The following is a 23763-nucleotide window of genomic DNA, read 5'->3' on the forward strand; positions in this document are numbered from 1 at the left end:
ACAGTGCAAATAGTGTGAAAAAGATTTAGGTGGCCATGAAATACAAGTTCTTCGTGGGGGATAATGCATGGGTTCACTTGGGATAATAGAGTACAGGGTAATGATGAAGGATAAGCTTAAAAATATAGGTTAATGGTAGATTGAGGAGAGCTTTGAAAATAGCCTATTGGGACAGTAGACAAGCCATTTAAGAGTTAGTAGGAGAAAAGTGACAAGACTGCTCTGTATTACACTGTGACCACATTTTCATTATTAACTATTCTTTCTCTTTTTAAATGTCCACATTCTTTTTTTCTTAATTTCAAAATATTAAGGGGGTACACATATTTTTGTTACATGGCTTGAGTCAGGGCTATAAATGTGCCCATCACCCAAATAGTGAATAGTGTTCATTGTACCTGTTAGGTGGGTTTTTGCCTCTTCCTTCCTCCCCCACCCCTTGCTTGATTTCCAATATAAATGTCCACAATGTGTGGACAGAGGAAAAAAAGTCAACATTCTAAAGACTAAATTTGCATTCTAGTCAAATTTTACTGTTTCATCTCCATTCATTGATATGCTTTAATCTTGTAGTTTGGCTCAGCAAATTTTTATTAATACTGTGTATTGTATGTGTTTGTTGATAAAATTAATGGTAAATAACAAGTAAAAATGTTGTAGTGTGTCCTAGTAATATAAAGAAAATGGATTTATTTGGCTCATGATTCTGCCAGCTGTACAAGAAGCATGGTGCTGGCATCTGCATCTAGGGAGGGCCTCAGACTGCTTCCACTCATGGCAGAAAGGGGATGTGCAGAGATCATACTGCAAGAGAAGAAGCGAGAGGGAGGGATGTGCCAGGCTCTTTTTAACAACCAGCTTTCACAGGACTAATAAAACAAGAACTCACTTATTACTGGGAGGGTGGCACCAAGCCTTTCATGAAGGATCTGTCCTTATGACCCAAACACCTCCTTATTAGGCTGCACCCACAACATTAGAGATCAAATTTCAACATGAGGTTTGGAGGGGTCAAATTTCCAAACTATAGCATAGTGCTAGCAGAAATAAGCATAACTCATTAAATTTGGAAGTTGGCATAAAGAGATAGGCATAGAAAAGTTAATGCCTAGAGCAGCTTATCGCTTATTAGCATTTAGTTTGAATATAAGGATCAGAGTTAGATTTTATCTCTTAGGATTCACTCACCAGGCCAAAGTGCTGCTCTTTTCACAAGACCTAGCACAGCATCTTAGATTTACAGATTTTAAAAATATCAGATCTGTTTCAGTCTTGTTCATTATAATAATAAACATTTATTAAATGTCTGGGATACTGAAAAATGTGGCTTTCTGTTCAGTGCTCACAGGTGAGTGAAAGAGTATAAAACTTTAATATACAAGGCATTTCTGAAGAGAACACTGCAAGAAGGGAGAAAATAATTATTCAGTTGAGTAGATATTAGAAACTACTATGAGGGGATCACAATGAGTAGCTAGAAGAATCTTTTTGGAATGCAAATCTAGATTATTTCACTGTTTTACTTTTTTAAACTTCCATGGCTCCCCCAAATTCTTACTACAACCTTTCAGGTCCTGATTGGCTTGGTTCTGACCTGTTTCTCTAGCCGCATGTTGCATCATTTTTATATTTTCTCTTTCCTACTGCCATCCCTCTGCATTATTCTTCATCTTCCTTTGGAGTTTCACTGGGCTTTATATCCTCAGAGTCTACCGCAGTTTATAGCCTGTACTAATAAATGTGTTTAAAGGATTGTATATCCTGTTGTCCATAAAAGAGGATAAGTAATGCAGACACTGAAATGGAGGAAAGAAATTTTGTTGGTAATTGGAGCTTGAGTATTCTTTTGACTCTTCTTCGGTAGAATGAAAGAAGTAGAGATACTAAAATACAAAAAATGAACTTTTTGCTTTGTGGATTTGAGAAAGACTATAAAGAATAAATTAAATATGTAGTGAGAGAGACAGGGTTGAAATTCAGCATTGTTTTTTCACCCCCTTTGATTTGGGAATTTCAGTTTGTATTAAAAAATTCAAATTAATTAGCACAGTTCACTAAAAAAAAAATGATACCTTCTATTAATATTTAGGAGTGAACCTCTATTTCTTTAAAGTAGGTTTGTGAGCCAGAATGACTTGCTCTTTTTTCTGTTTATTTCCTAGACTTGGGGAAACAATTTATTCAGTAAATATTTAGTTGGCACCTGCATTATGCAGAATGGAAAATGTAATTTGTGAGATGCTGGGGTAGCACTGTAATAGGATACAATGATGTGGCCTGTGTTTTTAGGGAACTTACTTTCTGCATAGTATGGAAAGTAAAAGAAATACAGGAATAGTGATATCAGGTAGAAGGTTTATTACCTTTTAGGTTAGGTACTTATTTGTAAATATATCCTGTCTATCTTCTGTCTAGCTACTACTATCATCAGATTTCCTAAGTAATGGTTGGGTTCTTGAAGGTGTTTCAGCTAAATATATACCATTTCTAAGCAAAACTCGGACTCTCCATTTCAATATGTTCTCACCATGTGAGTGGGCTAGATAAATGTAAATAAAAATATATGTCTCTCTCAATTTTCTTTTGAACCAAAAGTGGCCATTTAGTCCAGAAGTGGCCATTGTTTATTTTCCCCTCCCTTTGGACCTGCCCTGGTTACTCTTAGCATTTTAGAAGCATACCTATCCCTCAAATGGATCTATCCAATGAAGCCTTATGCATAGTTTTTAAAAGGAAAGGAAAGAAGAGGGACTTTGTACCTTCATTCTTCTCATGGAAAAATCATTCTCTCCCTAGGTTTCCCATGTCATGGTTCAGGCTGAAAATTCCTAAGAGAATGCTTATGATTGAGAATTAAAAGAGAGCTCGGGCTGGGGGTGGGAGATACTCAGGGACACTTAATGGAATTCTGCAGTCCCCAACTTTTTTGGCACCAGAGAAGACAATTTTTCCACAGACAATTTTTTCCTCTGTGCCCCCAGGGTTGGGGGCACAGAGCTCAGGTGGTGATGTAAGTGATGGGGAGCAGTTATAAATACAAATGAAGCTTGCCTTGGTTGCACGTAGCTCACCTCCTGTTGTGTGGCCCCCCTCTTCCCTGCCCATTCATAAGTTTCATGGAAGACAATTTTTCCACGGATAGGGTGGGGGCTAGGGTGGCAGCAGAGCTCTGCTGCCTGGTCCCTAATGGGCCATGGACCTTTACAGGAGTTGGGGACCACAGAAATAGATGATTTTGAGTAAGGTCCTAAAGAATAGGTAGGATTTGGACAGGAAAAAATAGAGAAGGATATTATTGTGAACAAACAACATTAGCAAAAGATAGTGTGAAAGGAAAACTTAGTTTTTCTCTAGGAGACATTTAAGCTGACAATTTAGGGGGCAATGGGTTATTAAGCTTTCATATTGTGGTGAGGATTGTCTTATGGTGAAACTAAAAAACATGGAACATTATATGTGTTTATGTGAGGATCTGAAAGAAAAGTTCTCCTAAATGGTATATTTTCCCATACAAGTGTATGTGTGTGAAGCTATTCAGATCAAATATTTTTATTTTTAAAGATCAAATATTTTTATTATAAAAAGGAACAAAACAATAGTATTCCTTAATTACATCCAGTGTTTTTAGGAGTTCAAAATACTTTAATAAAAAGTAACATATCCTGGAATTTCTGTATGCCTCACTTTCATCTATTCACATCATTAAATATCCATTACTCCTAAATGGGTACAACAGATTAAGCTATTAGAATTTCTAATGTCAAATTGTAGAAGCAGTGTACTCTATAACTGCTGTACTTCTTAGTAGTTCGAATGAAATATATAGTAATAAGTAATGTGAATAACTTTTTTTGAGATATTTAAAAGCATTTCTTAAAAAGAATTAAATGACTTATTAACAGCTAAGTTTTAATTTTATATCAAGAATTTTTCATAGGCCTTGTGGGAGGAAGTCATGGAATTCCAGAGAGCTAAAAGTTCAGGGTATCTTGCAAAAACCAGTGGCTGTGGGCCAAATCAAAGACATCCTCTTTTGCAGAATATTTTTTTTTTTGAGACAGAGTCTTGCTTTGTTGTCCAGGCTAGGGTGAGTGCCATGGTATCAGCCTAGCTTATAGCAACCTCAAACTCATGGGCTCAAGCAATCCTACTGCCTCAGCCTCCCAAGTAGCTGGGACTATAGGCATGCGCCACCATGCCCGGCTAATTTTTTCTATATATATCAGTTGGCCAATTAATTTCTTTCTATTTATAGTAGAGACGGAGTCTCGCTCTTGCTCAGGCTGGTTTTGAACTCCTGACCTCGAGCTATCCGCCTGCCTTGGCCTTCCAGAGTGCTAGGATTACAGGCGTGAGCCACTGCGCCCGGCCAGCAGAATCTTTTAATTGAAGAATAACAGTGTCACCATGAGTTGTTAAAGGGGTATTTCCAAAGAACATTATTGTTTTCTTTATTGACTTGCTTAAGGTTAGTTAAATATGTAATATAGAGATTATATTCAGATTTTTTCTTTGGAAATTTTAAAATTTAGGTTACATAACTATATATTGATTGGATTTAGTGCTGTAGTAAGGTGAGTATAAATACTTCACTCCTAAATTTAGGGTTCTTTCAGGCTGTTCATGTATAGTTTCTTAACTGTTTTAAATATTTAAAAAATTTTGGTCATTAATATACTGAATTAGAGTAGATTAATAGAATTTCTGCAATTATGAACACTTATTTGATCACTGTGAATTCTCCCTTTATGCATGTAAAAAACATCTGCCATATTTTAAAGTAATCTCATTTGTCATAGATGAAATAAGTACTTTTAGGTTTGAGATTCTGTAAAAGATTGTACATGTATGGTCATTACCATATTTTACAGTTGAGAAAACTAGAACTTTATGATTTGATTCATTTATTTATCGACAAAAAATTATTAAGTATTTACATATGCCAGGCACTGTATTAGGACTATATCAGTGATCAAAAGACAACAAAATTTATACTTTCATGGAGCTTATATTCTGGTGGCATTTGTTGAATTTAACTAATGGCTAAACAAGGACAATTGATTTGGTGTAATATTCCAGTGTTCGTAGTATGAAATTGGGCTTGCAGATATTTCTTATCCCACTTGCCAATTCAGATGGTTTTGTCATAGCTGCCTGGAGCCTCAGTTATATCTGCTTTAGGTGCAGAAGGGGCACTGGTAGTGTGATTAGATTGTAGCCCTAGTGTGTCTGCCTTTATCTCACTATCTGATTGTCTCTTCCCATTCTGTTGGGCAGCTTTATGGTTTGGTAAGCAGGAGAATATACTTTGGAGTGAGACTGCATAAATTCACATCTTAGCACCTCCACCGCTTTTTTTGGGATGTTGGGCAAGTTACTTAACTTGTTTGTACTTCATTTTGTGAAGTGGGGAAAGTAATATCAACTCAGAATCATTATGAGGAGTAGATGAGTTAATACACTTAAATACAGAAAACTGTGTTTGGCACATAACATCCTTGATGAATATTTGTGATGGTTATTACTCTTCTTCCTCTTTATTTATAATTCTGAAATCTAAAAAGTTCTGAAATTAAAGGATTTTTGTTAACTATTTGATGGCAGAAACCTTCCCTGAAGTGATGTGAGGCTATTTATATTCTTTGTTTCTCATACTTCATGAAAACTCATATACTTCTTTAAAAATTTTCTTTGTCTCAACTATTGAAAAGAGCACAATAATCATAGCAAACAATGTCTAGATTCTTTTTTTCCTCTAAAGAGATGGGATCTTGCTCTGTTGTCCATGCTGGTCCCAAACTCCTGGCCTTAGTCGATGTTCCTGCCTCCGCTTGAGTTGCTAGGATAACTTATAATTTATAACTTACCATGCCGTGCTAGAAAACTTACATACTTTTTAAAAGAGATATGAATCTGTTTGATTGTGTTACTGCCCCAATTTGTGTTAGATCAGATGTTAATGCAATATGTGGTATATACTCTCTAGTAATAAATTCTAGAACGTATGTGGTTTCACAGGCATTGGTGAAGGAATGTGAACCTCTACTAGTGAAAATTATACTACATAGCTAAGTCTTTTTCTCACATTAATAACAAAATTTGTAATGATTTAAAATAGCTTACCTAACCAGTAACTATCTTATTAATTATTAAAAGTACTTTGAGTTTTAAGAACAATACATGAATCTAAGTTATTCCTCTTGAAAACTTGCTTGTAAAATTATTTGTAATTTTATTTTCATTGTAAAATCTGAAATCTTTATCTCTTGAGGTTAATAAAAAGATTTCAAGAAACATACTACAGCTTAAGAATGTTAAATCTGCCCTACAACCAGTGTGTTTTCCCCCCCACTCATTGTGAAGTACTGTGTTATTTAATGTGTGGAAACCATTATTATTTGTTGTTTTATGATAGTTCAATCTTTCGTTTACTCGAGATTCTCTTGTCAGTGACTTCAACCCAAAGAATCAATCTTGTGAGCAGTAAAAATGAAATAAAAATATGAAAGTCATGTAATAGAACTCTTTAGTCTATTTTAAAAAAATGGATAGCCCACCATATTATATAAAGAATTTCATTTTCTTTTCAAAAATACAGAAATAACATAAGTTATAAGTAATAGAGTCCATTTGTTTTTAACTTAGTCATAATTTGGATTCCCAGCTTGCTGCAAAATAGAATGGTTGGGAAAAGAGGGAAGCATGTTGCCAGTACCGCAGTAGTATAGATAACAAGCCTCAGCAAGAGAGTGAGAAAACTCTTGAAGTCAACAGAATGTTGTTTTTTTTTTTTTAGACAGAGTCTCACTTTGTTGCCCAGGCTAGAGTAAGTGCTGTGGCATCAGCCTAGCTCACAGCAACCTCAATCTCATGTGCTTAAGTGATCCTATGCCTCAGCCTCCCAAGTAGCTGGGACTACAAGCATGCGCCACCATGCCCGGCTAATTTTTTCTCTATATATTTTTAGTTGGTCAATTAATTTCTTTCTATTTTTAGTAGAGACGAGGTCTCAGCGTGGTTTGAACTCCTGATCTCAAGCAATCCGCCCGCCTTGGCCTCCCAGAATGCAAGGATTACCGGCGTGAGCCACCACGCCCAGCCAAGTCAACAGAATATTTTAAGTATATAGTCTGATAGGGGAAATGCCTCTGTGCAGCTCAGGATGTGTTTAATTCTATTCTGCAGTGTTTAATTCTCTTCTGCAGATTCTGAGTCAGTGCCCTGTTATTGGCTTTTGCAGTATTTCAGAATTTTTATGAACTTTTATATTGTTTATAACAGATTTTAAAAAATGGTCAATATATCAGGAAACATCTTTTTTTTTTTTTGATAAGAGCCCCAGTGTTAAAGGAAACATCTTTTTATTTTTTTTATTTTTTTATTTCAGGGCACTTTTTTCCTGATAAAAGGAAACATCTTTTAAAGGAAGTACCATTAATGGCCACTTGAGGTGGCTCATACCTATAATCCCAGCACTTTGGGAGGAGAGCAAGGTGTGGGAGTTTGAGACCTGCTTGAGCAACATAGTGAGACCCCATCTCTACATAAAATAATTTTTAAAAAAGAAATGAAAATGCCATCAAAATGGCTTAAAGTTTCATACCTCCAAGGGGTAAACTTCCTGTTTATGGAAAAGGAGCTTATGTGTGGCTATGGTTTAAAATGCCAGATGAATATGAAGTTACTGGAATACAGGCTTGCCCTTTAAAAATTGAGTATCTTAGGTTCAGGAAAAAAAAAATTGAGTATTATGCTTTAAACCAAATTATTGCCATGTAAAATGACATTGGGATTTTAAAGGATGGTGGTGGTATTTGATATTTTATTAAACTTTATTTTAGGCTCTGTCATAAATAGAAGAGAGAAAAAATAAAGTATAAGTTTTCTTTGCTTTGGAACATTTTAGTATTTTATTAGTGTTTTTCTTTTCCCTGGAATTCTTTGCCATCAATAAAACTGGAAAATGTTATTTTTATGAACTCTTGTGTGCACTTTTTTGTTTATCCATTCTTGAAAAGATATTGAGTATGCACCCTGTTAGTGAGGGCCTTGACTACTTAAATACTTGAAGTATTTAAGTGATGATTATACAAAAGTTTCTGTGCCTGCCTTGACACACTGAATTATTAGATAAATCTGTGTGTGTGTGTGTGTGTGTGTGTGTGTGTGTGTGTGTGTGTGTGAATTCTAAGCTCCCTGGTGATTCTGATACAATGAGCTAGGTTTTGAAATCTTTGTATGATAACCTTTTTGGTATTCTTTGCTTTGTGTAAAATGTTAGTGGGTCACCTGGCTCTTTATCTTATAATTATTTACATCTGAACCCCATCTGGCCCCAAATATTTAAGTGCTTTGAATTCACATGTATAGTTTTAGTTGACTGTTAAAAGGGGCTTAAGGAGCCAGGGTACTGAAGTTTCTTGAGAACCTACTATTTTAAATAGTGGTATGGTTTTATTACTAATTGCTGTAATCTGAATTTGCCATTAATTTGCTTCCAGACCTAAAGTACTTACAAGTTTCTTTTTTAATTCCTTGGATGTTAAAGTTTGCTCCTGAATGATGTTGCAGTTTCTAAATATTTTTTTTAGTACTTCAGTAAGTGCTAAAAAGAATGTTTAAAATCATTAAATGAAACTCACCTAAATCTAATGTCTGCCTTTACTTACAAAATTTGTTTAAATAAAGAAAACTGTTGCAATAGAACAAATTTGATGAAATTTATTTCTTTGTTTTAAGCAAGATACTTTTTTTTTTTTTGGAAACTATAGTTGAGAATCAACCTTTAGGCTGATCCTTTAGCTCAATCAATGTTGAAAGTGTTGCACTGGTGACCTCTAGTGGTCTTGTGGCTAAAAAAGATTACCTGCTAGCAAATATCAACAAATAGGAAGTACTTCTCATGTGATAGTCACATACTGATTGTGGAATGAAATCAGATGATGTATAAATGTGGTCCCAAATGATCACCTTTATTTGTATTCAAAGGAAGAAAAGTTATCTTCAAAATCAACAGTAAGATTTGTTACCCTGAATTTTCAACTGAAATTGAATATGGAAATTAGTTTATAAAAGTTAGTTTTTGCCTTTGCAGTATGTTTGTGGTAATGAATCAGAAGCTAGTCACCTACTCAACCATTATATTCTTCAGATCAAAATAATTAAAAATAAATTTTGTCCACTTAGGTAGATAAAAAATGAAATATTTAGTATTTTTAAAAGTCCTTTTATTGAAGCAACCACACATTCCATTGTAGAGCCTTTTCTTCTCATATCTGAAGGACCTAGGTCTGTGACCTTATTTTCACAATAAAAACATACTTTTTCCTCCCTGAGACAGAGTCTTGCTGTTGCCCAGGCTAGAATACAGTAGCGTGATCATAGCTCACTGCAACCTCAGACTCCTGGGCTCAAGCAATCCTTCCATCTCAGCCTCCCTAGTAACTGGGACTACATGCCTGCACCACTATGCCTGGCTGATTTTTCTATTTTTTTGTAGAGACGAGGTTCTCATTCTTGCTCAGGCTAGTCTCAAACTACTGGCCTCAAGCAGTCCTCCTGTCGTGGCCTCCGGAAGTGCTAGGATTACAGGGATAAGCCACCACACCATGCCAAAACATACTTCTTAAATCTAATCCTTAGGAGTGAGATTTTTTTTAAAAAACTTTCAAAATCGTGAACTATAATTTATATATACAAAAAAAGCACATAAAACATAATTGTACAGTTTAACGAGTCACAGTGCATGACTTATGATGGGGTTACATCCTGATAAACCTGTTGAAGTAAGTTGAAAATATTGTGAATCAAAAACACATCGCATTTAATATACTTAACCCAAGGAACGTCATAGCTTAGCCAAGCCTACCTTAAATATGCTCAGAACACTTACCTTAACCTACAGTTGGGGAAATCATTTAACACAAAGCCCATTTTATACTAAAGTGTTGACCTTAGCAAATCACTAACATGGGAAAAGATAAAAAGTTAGAAGTACAATTTCTGTTGTATTGTTGTATTGCTATTAAAAAATTTAAAGTCAAACCATCATAAGTCAGAGACCTTCTGCATTATAAAGAGAACAACCATAATACTATCTCTAGAGAGATCAAGAGATAGCACATTGCCAGCACCCTAGAAACCTACCCTTCCAAATTACTGTTGCTGCTTTCCCCCATAAAGTTAGCCACTAGCCTTTTTAGCAATCCTTGTTTTTCTTAATGTTACCAGTTTAGTTTTGCCTGATAGTGAACTTTATATAAATGAAATTATATAGAATGTTCTTTAGTGTCTTGATTCTTTTTCCCTCAACATGCTGGTTCTTCTGTGTTATACATAGTTTGTTCATTTCTTTGGCTGCATAGTATTTCGTAATGTATGGTATTCATATGAGTCTACAGAGTTATCTGTTTTCTAGTTGATGGATGTTTAAGTTGTTTGCAGTCTTTGACTATTATGCATAATGGTCCTGGGTGTATGATTTTACCATATCTCCTAATACATACATACATTTATTAATTATTATTATTATTTTTGGGAGAGACAAGGTCTCACTGTGCCCAGGCTGGAGTGCAGTGGTGTGGCCATAGCTCCCTGGAGCTTCAAACTCTTGGGCTCAGGTTATCCTCCTGCCTCAGCCTCCTGAGTAGCTAAGACTATAGACATATGCCACCATACCTGGCTAATTTTTTAAAAAAATTTTTGTAGAGACAGTCTTGTGTCTTGCTATAGTGTCTTGCTATGTTGCTCATGCTGGTCTCGAACTCCCGGCCTCAAGCAACACTCTGGCCTTGGCCTCCCAAAGTGCTAGAATTATAGGCATGACCCACCATGCCTGGGCTGATACATGCATTTATACATGCCTTTCTGTTGGGTATTTTCCTAGGGAGTTTTGGTTTTAGAGTGTTTATATCTTCAACTTTAATTGGTAATGCAAAACTTTTCAAAAGAGGCTATACCAGTTTATAGTTCCATAAATAGTTTATAAGAGTTTGTTTTGATTCACATCTTCCTCCACAAATAGTATTGTTGTATTTTTTAAAATTTAGCCAATCTGGTATTGTGTTACTTTCTTGTAATTTTAATTCATTCTAAAGTTCTAAGCGACTCTCCTTTTCTCCCTTCCCCCAATCCCTGATAACCACCATTCTACTTTTCTGTTTTCTGTGAATTTGACTGCTTTGGATACTTCATAAGTGGAATCATACAGTATTTATCTTTTTGTGACTGGCTTATTTCATTTAACATAATGTCCTTAAGGTTCCCCCATGCCGTATCAAGTGACAGGATTTTCTGGCTATTTAAGGCTGAAATAATAGTCCATTGTATGTATATACTACATTTTGTTTGTTCATTCATCAGTTGATAGGTGGTTGGGTTGCTTTCATCTCTTGGCTATTGTGAATAATGCTGCTATGAACATGAGTGTGCAAATATCTATTCAAGACCCTGCTTTCAATCCTTTGGGATATACTAATAAGCCTAGAAGCAGAATTGCTGAGTTAAGTGGTATTGCTGTTTTTAGTTTTTTTGAGGAACCTCTATACTGTTCCTTTAATGGTCGGAACATTTTATAGTTCTAACAATGCACAAAGTTCCAATTTTGTCACATCCTCACTAACACTTGTTAATTAAGATTTTATTTTGAACAATTTTAATTTTACAGAACAGTTGATCAGATAGAGCTCCCGTAGGCTCCCTCCCCCTAATTTTTCTTTATTATTACATCTTGTATTAGAGTGGTACATTGGCTATAGTTAATGAACCAGTATTGATACATCATTACTAACTGAAGTTCATTTACTTCAGATCTATGGCTTTTGACAAATGCATAATGTTATGTATCTACCATTACAATATCAGACAGAGTAGTTTCGTTGCTCCTAAAAAATCCCTTGTGCTTCACCTATTCATCTTCCTCCCACCCTTGAACCTCTGGCACAACCACTGATCTTTTTGCTGTCTCTATGGTTTTGCCTTTTTCAGAAAGTCATATAGTTGGAATCATGCAGTATTTAGCCTTTTCAGACTGGCTTCTTTCACTTAAATATGCACTTAAACTTCCTTTATGTCTTTTTATGGCTTGCTAGCTCATTCTTTTTTTAAAAATAGACTTAAGAAGCAGTTTTAGGTTCATAGCAAAATTGAGAGGAAGGTATAGTTATTTCCTATGTAGTCCCTGCCCCAACACATGCATAGCCTCCCCCATTGTCAACATCCTACACCATAGTGGAAAATTTGTTACACTTGATAAAGCCACTTTGACTCATTTTTATTACCAAAAGTCCATAGTTTAGGGTTAAGGACCTCTCTTGGTATTGTACATTCTATGGATATAGACAAATGACATGTGTCCATCATTATAGTATTAAAAAGTATTACTGCTCTAAAAATCTCTGTTCTGCGTGTTTATCCCCTTTTCTCACCCCCTGATCGTTTTAGTGTTTCCATAGTTTAGCCTTTTCCAGAATGCATATAGTTGGAGTCATACAGTATGTAGCCTTTTCAAATTAGCTTCTTTCACTTAATAATGCATTTAGGGTTGGGTGCTGAGGCGCAAGCCTGTAATCCTAGCACTCTGGGAGGCTGAGGCGGGAAGATCACTTGAGCTCAGAAGTTTGAGACCAGCCTGAGCAAGAGCGAGGCCCCGTCTCTACTAACAATAGAAAGAAATTAGCTGGACAACTAAAAATATATAGAAAAAATTTGCTGGGCATGGTAGCGCATGCTTGTAGTTCCAAATACTCAGGAGGCTGAGGCAGAAGGATTGCTTGAGCCCAGGAATTTGAGGTTCCTGTGAGCTAGACTGACACCCTGGCACTCTAGCCCAGGCAACAGAGTGAGATTCTGTCTCACAAAAAAAAAAAAAAAAAGTAATAATGCATTTAAGTTTCCTCCATGTCTTTTCATGGCTTGATAGCTCATTTATTTTTAGCACTGAATAATATTACCTTGTATAGATGTACCACAGTTTCTTTATCCATTCACCTGTAGAAGGACACCTCGATTGCTTCCAAGTTTTGGCAATTATGAATAAAACAGCTTTAAACATTGGTGTGCAGGTTTTTGTGTGGATGTAGTGTTTCAGCTCATTTGAGTAGATACCAAGAAGTGTGATTGCTGAATCACATGGTAAAAGTATGTTTAGTTTTGTAAGAAATTGCCAAATAGTCTTCCTAAGTGTCTGTACCATTTTGCACAATGCCAAGACCCTAGTATTGAATGAGAATTCCTCTTCCTCCACATCCTTACCAGCATTTGGTTTTGTCAGTGGTTTGGATTTCATCCATTTTAGTAGATGTGGATCTCATTGTTTAAATTTGCTAATTTATATTTCCCTGATGACAAACAATGTTGAGTATGTTTTCATATGCTTATTATTATTATTATTTTTTTATTTTTTATTTTTTTTTGAGACAGAGTCTCGCTTTGTTGCCCAGGCTAGAGTGAGTGCCGTGGCGTCAGCCTAGCTCACAGCAACCTCAAACTCCTGGGCTCGAGTGATCCTTCTGCCTCAGCCTCCCGGGTAGCTGGGACTACAGGCATGTGCCACCATGCCCGGCTAATTTTTTTATATATATATCAGTTGGCCAATTAATTTCTTTCTATTTATAGTAGAGACGGGGTCTCGCTCTTGCTCAGGCTGGTTTCGAACTCCTGACCTTGAGCAATCCGCCCGCCTCGGCCTCCCAAGAGCTAGGATTACAGGCGTGAGCCACAGCGCCCGGCCTGCTTATTATTATTTTTAAGAGACAGGGTCTTGCTTTGTCACCCAGGCTAGAGGGCAGTGGCTTGATCAGGCTCAAGGAGTCCTCCTGGGTAGCTAGGACTACAGGCATGTGCTAACCATGCACAGCTGATTATTTTATTTTATTTTTTTTTTTTAGGGACAGGGTCTTGCATGTTGCCCATGCTAGTTTTCATATGCTTATTTGCCATCTGTATATCTTCTTAGGTGAGTTGTCTGTTCAGATCTTTTGTCTTTTTTAAAATTGGATTGTTAATAAGAGCTAGTTAAAATATAAGAGTTATTTTAGTAGTTCTTTGTATGTTTTGAATGTAAGTCCTTTATCAGATACGTGTTTTATAAATATTTTCTCTCAGTCTGTGGCTTGTCTTTTCATTCTCTTAAGAATGCCTTTTGCAGGGCAGAAGTTTGTTAATTTTAATAAAATCCAACTTACCCATTTTTTTATGGATTGTGCTTTTCATATTGTATTTGAAAACTCATCACCAAACCCAAGGTCACCTAGATTTTCTCATGAGTTACCTTCTAGCAGTTTTATAGTTTTGGCTTATGATCCATTTTGAGTTAATTCTTTGAAAAATACAAAATCTTTGTCTAGATAAATGTTTTTCATATGAATATCCAGTTGTTCTAGCACCATGTGTTGAAAAGACTATTCTTTGCTCCTTTGTCAAAGATCAGCTGATTATATTTTGGGGGGGTTTATTTGTGGACTATCTGTTCTGTTCTGTTAACCTATTTGTTTATTCTTTGACTTGTACTATGCCGTCTTGATCACTGTAGCTTTTATATTCAGTTTTGATATTGGGTAGTTAGTATCAGTACTCCAACTTTGTTGTTTTTCCATGTTGTGTTTGTTATTCTGGATTTTTTGCCTTTCCCTATAAACTTTAGTTAGAATCAGTTTTTCAGTATCCACAAAATAGCTTGTTGGGATATTTGTTGGGATTGCATTCAATTTATAGATAAAATAAGGAAAAATTAACATCTCAAAATAATGAGTCTTCCTATCTATGTACATGGACTACCTCTCCATTTATTTAGATCTTTTTTGATTTCTCTTAGCAGTGTTTCATAATTTTCCTCTTGTGCATGTTTTGTTAGATTTATGCTTAAGAATTTCAGTTTTTGGTGCTAAGATAAATGTTATGTTTTAAATTTCAAATTCCAATTGTTCATTGGTAAGCAATGGACTTTTGTATATTTCCTGCAACCTTGCTATAATTGATTATTTGATCCAGGATTCTTTTTGTTGGCATTTTAGGATTTTCAGTGTAGGCAGTCATGTCATCTGCAAACAAAGAATTTTATTTCTACCTTCTCATTCTTTGTCTCTCTTTTTTTTTCTCTCTCTCATCTATTGCATTAGCCTAGACTTTGATTATGATGTTGAATAGGAGTGATAAAAGAGGACATTTCTTCCTTTGTTCCTGATCTTAGGGGGGAAAGCTTCTAGTTTCACATCATTAATTATGATATTTAAACTATTGGTTTTTGGTATATATTCTTTATCGAGTTGAAGAAGTTCTCTTTATTCCTAGTTTGCTGAGAGTTTTTGTCATGAATGGGGATAAGATTTTGGGAAATGCTTTTCTATATGATCTTAGAGGTTTTCTTCTTTAGCTTGTTTTGCCAATTAATGATGGATTACATTAATATATTTCTGAATGTTGATCAGCCTTGCAAAGCTGAAATAAATCCTACTTTGTCTTGATGTGTAATTCTTTGTATACATTGTTGTATTTGCTAATATTTTGTTGAATTTTGCATTTATGTTCATGAGGAATATCAGTCTGTATTTTTCCTTTCTTGTAATGTACTTTACCTAGTTCTAATATTAGAGTAATGCTGGCTTCATCAAATGAGTTAGCATGTGTTCCCTTTGTTTCTGTTTTCTGGAAGAGACTGTAGAGAATTGATATAATTTCATCCTTAAATGTTTGATAGAATTCTCCAGTGAACCCATCTGGGCTTGATGCTTTCTATTTTGGAAGGTTATTAATTGTTGATTCATTTTCTTTAATAGATAGAAGCCTATTCAGAGTACTTCTCCTTGTGTGAATTTTTTTCTTGAAGAACTGCGTATTTTCCTTAGTGTCTATACCATTTTATATTGCCACCAGTAGTGAACAAAGGTTCCGATTCCTTTTTTTGTTTGTTTTGTTGTCGAGACAGTCTCACTCTTTTGCCCCAGGCTAGAGTGCTGTGGCATCAGTCTAGCTCACAGCAACCTCAAACCCCAGGGCTCAGGCGATCCTTCTGCCTCAGCCTCCCGAGTAGCTGGGATTACAGGCATGCGCCACCATGCCTGGCTAATTTTTTCTATATATTTTTAGTTGGCCAATTAATTTCTTTGTATTTATAGTAGAGACGGGGTCTTGCTCTTGTTCAGGCTGGTTTCGAACTCCTGACCTCGAGCAATCCGCCTGCCTTGGCCTTCCAGAGTGCTAGGATTACAGGCATGAGCCACCACACCTGGCCTCCAATTTCTTTATATTCCATACCAGCACATGTTATTTTCTGGTTTTTTGATTATTCCCATCGTAATGGATATGAGGTGATATCTTGCTGCAGTCTTCATTTGTATTTCTCTGATTAGTGATATGAGCATCTTTTCGTGTGCTGCTTTGTCCATTTGTATCTCTTCTTTGGAGCAATATCTGTTCAAACCTTTTGCCCATTTTTTATTTGGGTGGTTTGGTTTTTTTGTTGTTGAGTTTTAGGACTTAGCTATATATTTATTTTCATTTCTTTTTTGTTTTGTTTTTGTTTTTGTTTTTTTTGAGACAGAGTCTCGCTTTGTTGCACAGGCTAGAGTGAGTGCCGTGGCGTCAGCCTAGCTCACTGCAACCTCAATTTCCTGGACTCAAGCAATCTTCCTGCCTCAGCCTCCCGAGTAGCTGGGACTACAGGCATGCGCCACCATGCCCGGCTAAGTTTTTCTATATATATTAGTTGGCCAATTAATTTCTTTCTATTTATAGTAGAGACGGGGTCTCACTTTTGCTCAGGCTGGTTTTGAACTCCTGACCTCGAGCAATCCACCCACCTCGGCCTCCCAGAGTGCTAGGATTACAGGTGTGAGCCACCATGCCCGGCCATATTTTCATTTCTTGATTTTCATTTTTTTGGTGAAATGTTGTCTACACTGGCCTTGAACTCCTGGCCTCAAGTGATTTTTCCCACCTCAGCCTCCCAAAGTGCTGGGATTACACGCATGAGCCACCATACCTGGCCAGAATTTGTTGTGTATTCATTCTGGACAGAAATCCCTTACCAGATACATAATTTGTAAATATCTTCTCCCATTCCTTAGGTTGCCTTTTCATTCTGTTTGATGGTGTCCATCAATACAAAATTTTTAATTTTAATGAAATCCAATTTGGTTTTTCTTTTGTCTGTCCTTTTGGCATCATATCTAAAAAATAATTGCCATATTCACTGTCATGAAGATTTTTCCCTATGTTTTCTTGGAAGAGTTCTATAGTTTTTAGCTCTTATGTTCAGGTCTTTGATACATTTTTAGTTAATTTCTGTATATGATGTTAGGAAGGGTCCAAGTTCATTCTTTTAAATGTGGGTATCCAGTTTTCATAGTACCATTTGATGAAGAGACTGTCCTTTTCCCCATTGTGTAGTCTTGGCACCTTGTTGAAGATCATTTGACCATATACACAAAGGTTTATTTCTGAGCTCTACACTCTATTCCTTCTGTCTATATGTCCATATGTATGCCAGGCATACCATCTTGATTACTGTTGCTTTGTGTAGTATGTTTTGGAATCAGAAAGTTTGGGGACTTGAATTTACTCATCTTTTTCAAAGTTGTTTTTCTATTTTTTGTTTCTGTGCTGTGTTTTTGTTTGTTTTGTTTTTTATTTTCCATATTTAGTGGTCCTTGAGATTCCATTTGGATTTTATGATGGATTTTTCTATTTGTGCCCCAAAATATTGGGATTTTGATAGGGATTGCATTGAACTTGTAGATTGCTTTGGGTAGTATTGACATTTTAATAATAGTAAGTCTTATAATCCACAGTCATAGGATATGTTCCCATTTATTTGTTTTCTTTAAGTTCTTTCAGCAGTGTTTTTGTAGTTTTCATTATATAAGTCTTTCACATCCTTGGTTAATTTCTAGATATATGTATTTTTTTATGTTATCGTGCATGGAATGAATTTCTTAATTTCCTTTTCTGGTTGTTCATTGTTGGTATATAGAAATGCAACTGATTTTATGTGTTGGCTTTATATCCTATTACTTTGCTGAGTTCATTTATTAGTACTAACGTTATTGTGTAATCTTTGGGATTTCTACATCATGTAATCTGTGAATGGATAATTTTACCCTTTTGAATTTGGTTGCCTTTTATTTCTTTCCTAATATCTAGGACTTTTAGTACCATATTGAATGGAAGTGATGAAAGTGGGCATCCTTGCCTTGTTCCTGATCTTAGAGGAAAAGCTTTCATTCAGTCTTTCATCATAGAGTATAATGTTTGCTGTGGGTTTTTCACATATGGCTGTTATTATGTTGAGGTAGTTTCTTCTGTGTTTAGTATTTTTATCATGAAAAGGTGTTGAATTGTGTCCAATGACTTTTTTGTATTGAGATAATCAAGGCTTTTTTCTTCATTCTGTTAATGTGGTTTATTACATTTATCAATTTTCTTATATTGAGCAGTGCTTTTGCATTATAGACATAAAGCCCACTTGGTCATGAATATAATCCTCCTAAAATGCTGCTGAATTCAGTTTGTTAGTATTTTTTTGAGAATTTTTGTGTCAGTGTTCATAAGGATATATTTATTGTTCTATAGTTTCTTACTGTCTTTGACTGGCTTTGGTTATCAGGGCAATGCTGGTCTCATAGAATGAGTAAGGAAGTATTCCTTTCTCTTAAAATTTTTTTTTTTTTTTTTTTTTGAGACAGAGTCTCGCTTTGTTGTCCAGGCTAGAGTGAGTGCCGTGGCATCAGCCTAGCTCACAGCAACCTCAAACTCCTGGGCTCGAGCGATCCTTCTGCCTCAGCCTCCCGAGTAGCTGGGACTACAGGCATGAGCCACCATGCCCGGCTAATTTTTTATATATATATATCAGTTGGCCAATTAATTTCTTTCTATTTATAGTAGAGACGGGGTCTCGCTCTTGCTCAGGCTGGTTTTGAACTCCTGACCTTGAGCAATCCGCCCGCCTCAGCCTCCCAAGAGCTAGGATTACAGGCGTGAGCCACCGCGCCCGGCCTCTCTTAAAATTTTTGGAAAAGTTTGAGAAAGATTGGAGTTTGTTCTTGAAATGTTTGTTAGAATTCACCAGTAAAGCCTTCAGATCCAGAGCTTTTCCTTGTTGAGAGATTTCTGTTTCTTGGTGATTCAGTCTTGGTAGATTTTGTTTCTAGTAATTTGTCCATTTCATCTAGGTTGTCCGATTGTTGGTGTACATAGTACTGTTTTTATTTGTGTGGAATCGACAATAATGTCTTTTCATTTCTGGTTGTAGTAATTTTTTTTTTTTTTTTTTTTTTTGAGACAGAGTCTCGCTTTGTTGCCCAGGCTAGAGTGAGTGCCATGGCGTCAGCCTAGCTCACAGCAACCTCAAACTCCTGGGCTCCAGCGATCCTTCTGCCTCAGCCTCCCGAGTAGCTGGGACTACAGGCATGCGCCACCATGCCCAGCTAATTTTTTACATATATATATCAGTTGGCCAATTAATTTCTTTCTATTTATAGTAGAGACGGGGTCTCGCTCTTGCTCAGGCTGGTTTTGAACTCCTGACCTTGAGCAATCCGCCCGCCTCGGCCTCCCAAGAGCTAGGATTACAGGCGTGAGCCACTGCGCCTGGCCATGGTTGTAGTAATTTGAGTCTTCCCTTTTTTTTGGTCAATCTAGGTAAAGGTTTGTCAATTTATTTGATCTTTCCAAAGAAATGACTTTTGGTTTCATTGATTTTTCTCTTTCTTTTATCTTTGCTCTAATCTTTATTTCCTTCTTACTGCTAACTTTCAGTTTAGTTTATTCTTTTTCAAGTTTCTTAAGTTGTATGGTTTGAGATCTTTCTTGTTTTTTAATATAGCATTTAGCTATAAATTTACCTCTTAGTGCTTTCGTTGTGTCCCATAAGTTTTGGTATGTTGTGCCTTTGTTGTCATTTGTCTCTGTTTCCTGACGTCCCTGTGATTTTTCTGTTTGATCTATTTGTTAAGAGTATGTTGTTTAATTCTCACAAATTTGTGAATTTCCAGTTTTCTTTCTGTTATTGATTTCTAACTTCATCTGGTTACAATCAGAGAAGAAACTTTGTCTTTTTAAAGCTATTGAGACTTAATTTGTGACTTAACATATGTGATCTATCCTGGAAAATGTCCCATGTGCTCTTGAGAAGAATGTACATTCTATCACTGGGTAAAATTTTCCATATATGTCTGTTAGAGTTAGTTGATTTACTGAATTGTTCAGATCTTCTATTTTATTACTTATCATTTGTCTCGTTCTTTCCATTATTTACAGTGGGGTATTGCAGTCTCCAACTAGTATCGTCCATTTTTCCCTCAATTCTGTCAATTTTTGCTTAATGTATTATGGGGCAATAACAGACATGGAACCATCAGCGTCTGTGATAACAATGCCTTTTCTGGACTACCTCCTGGAGGACTTGCCTGAGGCAGTTTCACAAGTAACTTTTTTTTTAATAAGGAGGAGAAATACACTAAAAATGATAAGAAGTATAGGGTAGTTAATACATAAATCAGTAACATTGTCATCTATTAAATATTATGTACTATATGTAATTGTATGTACTATACTTTTATACAACTGGCAGCACAGTAGGTTTGTTTACACCAGCATTTTCACAAACACATGAGTAATGGATTATGCTGTGTCACTATGTGATAGGAATTTTTAAGTGCCATTATAATCTTTTGGGACCACTGTCATATATGGGTAGTCTATAATTTACCAAAGCATAGTTAGGTGGCATGTGAGTATTATATATTATAATCTTCCTTGTCTCTTGTAACCTTTACAAATTTTAAGCCTATTTTGTCTGATATTAGGTTTGCAAATTTTTTTTTTCTTTTCTAGAGACCTGTCACCCAAGCTGGAGTGCAGTGGCACAATCATAGCTCACTGTAACTGAATTCCTGGGCTCGGGCATTCCTCTGGCCACAGCCTCCCAAATAGCTGGGACCACAGCCCTGTGTCGTCATGCCCAGCTAAAATAAAAGTTTTTCTTTTGTGGAGATGGTATCCTTTTATGTTGCCCAGGCTGGTCTCAAACTTCTGGCCTCAAGTGATCCTCCCACCTCAGCCTCCAGAAGTGCTGGGATTATAGGTGTGAGCTACTGGGCCAGGCCTGAGTAGTATTTTTGAAGTGATCATCATTTTCTCGATGTTCTGCCCTGCTACCTTTCATAAATCATGTGACCTTATATGCTTTAGTTTGTTTCTGGGCTTTCTGTTTCTTTGACCATTTTTTTATCTCTATACCAATCATTGTCTTAATTTCTGTAACTTTATAATGCATCTTAATGTTTGGTAAAGCAATTTCTGCCACCTCATTGTTTATAAATTATTTTGATTCTTGGCAATTTGAATTTTGTGTAAATTTGAGTCAGCTTGTTCAGTTTTACACACAGACACAAATTCAGAGTTTGATTAGAATTAAGTCTGTTGATCAATTTGGGTGAAAACTGATATTTTTATAGTAATGACTCTTCTAGTCTGTTTTGGTTGTCTTTTATGCTTCTGTTAAATTTTTAAATTTTCTCTATGGATATCTTGCACATCATTGTTGGTTTATTTCTAGGTACTTTTATTTTTTGATACCACTGTAAATATATTTCTTGAGGCTACTTTTTAAAGTATATTTGCAGAGATGATGTTGTAAAATATAGCTGAAAAGTCCATTATCAGTGATCTTGTACCAAGTGCTAAATCTGTTATTTAATTGATCATTATTATGACTATCAGATATAACCTTTACCTTTTCAGTCAAGTACGCTCTAGATACTTGGCGATACTAGGTCACAAGGTCTGTTCCAGTCTTCATGGCTTCTTTGTCACCCCCTTTTTTTCTCCCCCACATGTTTTTGATTAATCCATGATTCTTTTTTCAAGTTTTCTTTTGCAAATTCTTGAACCTTTTCCTTGTCCTAAATCCTTGTGAATTATCTTCCTTCAGCTCCCTGTTCAGTAACTGCTTTGAGATTCTTGCTTTTTATGTGTGGTTTGTGCTTGTTTGTCTGATTTACTAGATTCTCTAAGTATGGATGGGTTGGTAACAAAAACGGAAGAGAAAGAAGTGAAAATCAATTCTCACAACAGTGTAAGATTCTAATAGGAACTATTACATGTGTAGTCTTTATTTTAATTTCTTAGAGGGCATTATGACTTTCACTTAATCTCAACGCCTTTCTCAATCAGAAACCACTTATTACTACTTCTTAAAAAGCAGAAAGTTTGTTTCAGCTTTTCACTGGTAATAGTAGAATGCTTATTATTTTAAAATTGAAATCACATAATGGTTTTATTGTATATGATTCATGTTTGTTTTTTTTAAATAGTTTGGCTACATAGGAGAAAAATCCAATCAGAATCTTCCTTGAAAATGTATGATGAAATTGACATGTTTTACCTTTGCTCCAAAGCTCAAGAGAGTCATTGATAAGTGATGCCATTTTTTTCAGGATCTTAGACTGTTAGATTCTGAATCTTTACCATTCTCCCAGACCTTTATTTTTATTTGGAAAGTTGTGTTTATAAGTGTTATGTTTATAAGTGTTATGTATCGGTTTATAATTTCTCAAGTGTTGAAGAGTTAAGGATGATTTAATATGAGTTTTTTAAAAAGATAATAGAGAAGAGTTTTGGATGACAGCAGTTATTTTAATGACAATTTAGCTTACTAAGTAGCTTTCTGTCTCCTACTGAACAAATATACCTATGTGTCATCTCAGTAAGAGCATTCTACCCTATGTGAAAGTTTTGTTGTGAATGTGTGCATAATGGTAAATGTCTACATACAGATGCCAGTGTCTTTCAATATTATCCTTTAGTGTGGGGTGGGTAAAGGAGGCTGACATTCTGGGAAGGGCCAGAAAAAGGCAAAGAATTGCCTTTCTTGGCAAATACCACAATTAGGAAGAAAAAATCCTTTCACAGTAGAAAAATGACAACAGAAAGTAATGAGGTCATAGATTGTATGGTGGCCCAACAAACTATTTGCCTATCTGGTATCGCAAGAATTGAAACACAATTTGGAGTGGCATGGTAAAATGGAAAGATTATAAATTTTCCAGTGTTTCAGGAAAGAAAAGCTTCCAAAATACTCTTCAGTTATTTTTTTGAAATAAGCAATGTCTCATTTTCTGAAATATATAAATCTACTTGTGGCTATAATACTGCCTTTCAGTTCTTTGTGATTTGTATGTTAGGAATTAGGTGTAATTTTTATGTATAAAAATTTCCTTTCAAGGTTGTATAAAGCTTAAATATTAATCTTAGGGATTCTAAGGATTGATTACAAGCAAATAGCTAATTTGTAGTTTTATTTTTAAAGTAATCATGTTATCTAACAGAAAGTTTGGTCAACCATTTTTATGAATTAAATCTTGCTGTCATGAGTAAAAGTGCAAAGGTTTGCATTATTATTTTCTTTTCAGTTCCCTATATGTGTTTAAGGAAAAATGAAAGTAATGTATCTTTTATATTTTTAGGCCCGGATAGCATTTCTACAAGGGGAAAGAAAAGGTCAGGAGAACTTAAAGAAGGATTTAGTAAGAAGAATAAAGATGTTAGAGTATGCATTAAAACAAGAAAGGTATGTGTGCTTCATTTTCTTATAAATCAAGTAGAACAATAGTATTCTCATTTATACCATTGTACAGTGTATTTAACAGCTTTCTAAAATCCTTGTCCACATAGAAGATGATATTTTGATTAGATTCGTATATGGGAAAAGAAAAGCAAAAGAGATTTAAAAAGTTAAGTTGAAATAATGTGTTTTATTAAAGAATT

At 35.5% G+C, this 23763-nt stretch overlaps 1 protein-coding gene across 5 annotated transcripts in view; it reads left to right on the top strand.

Annotated features, from left to right (window-relative positions):
* STRN3 (striatin 3) overlaps positions 1–23763 on the top strand; it is a 108762-nt gene that overhangs the window by 25713 nt on the left and 59286 nt on the right. For all 5 annotated transcript variants that reach the window (XM_012773458.2, XM_012773456.2, XM_012773457.2 and 2 more), the window contains exon 2: positions 23463–23566. In XM_012773458.2, the coding sequence (XP_012628912.1) occupies positions 23463–23566 (104 nt within the window). The remainder of the gene's footprint in view (positions 1–23462; positions 23567–23763) is intronic.

Source organism: Microcebus murinus, chromosome 6 (assembly GCF_040939455.1).
Source record: "Microcebus murinus isolate Inina chromosome 6, M.murinus_Inina_mat1.0, whole genome shotgun sequence".
NCBI lineage: Eukaryota > Metazoa > Chordata > Mammalia > Primates > Cheirogaleidae > Microcebus > Microcebus murinus.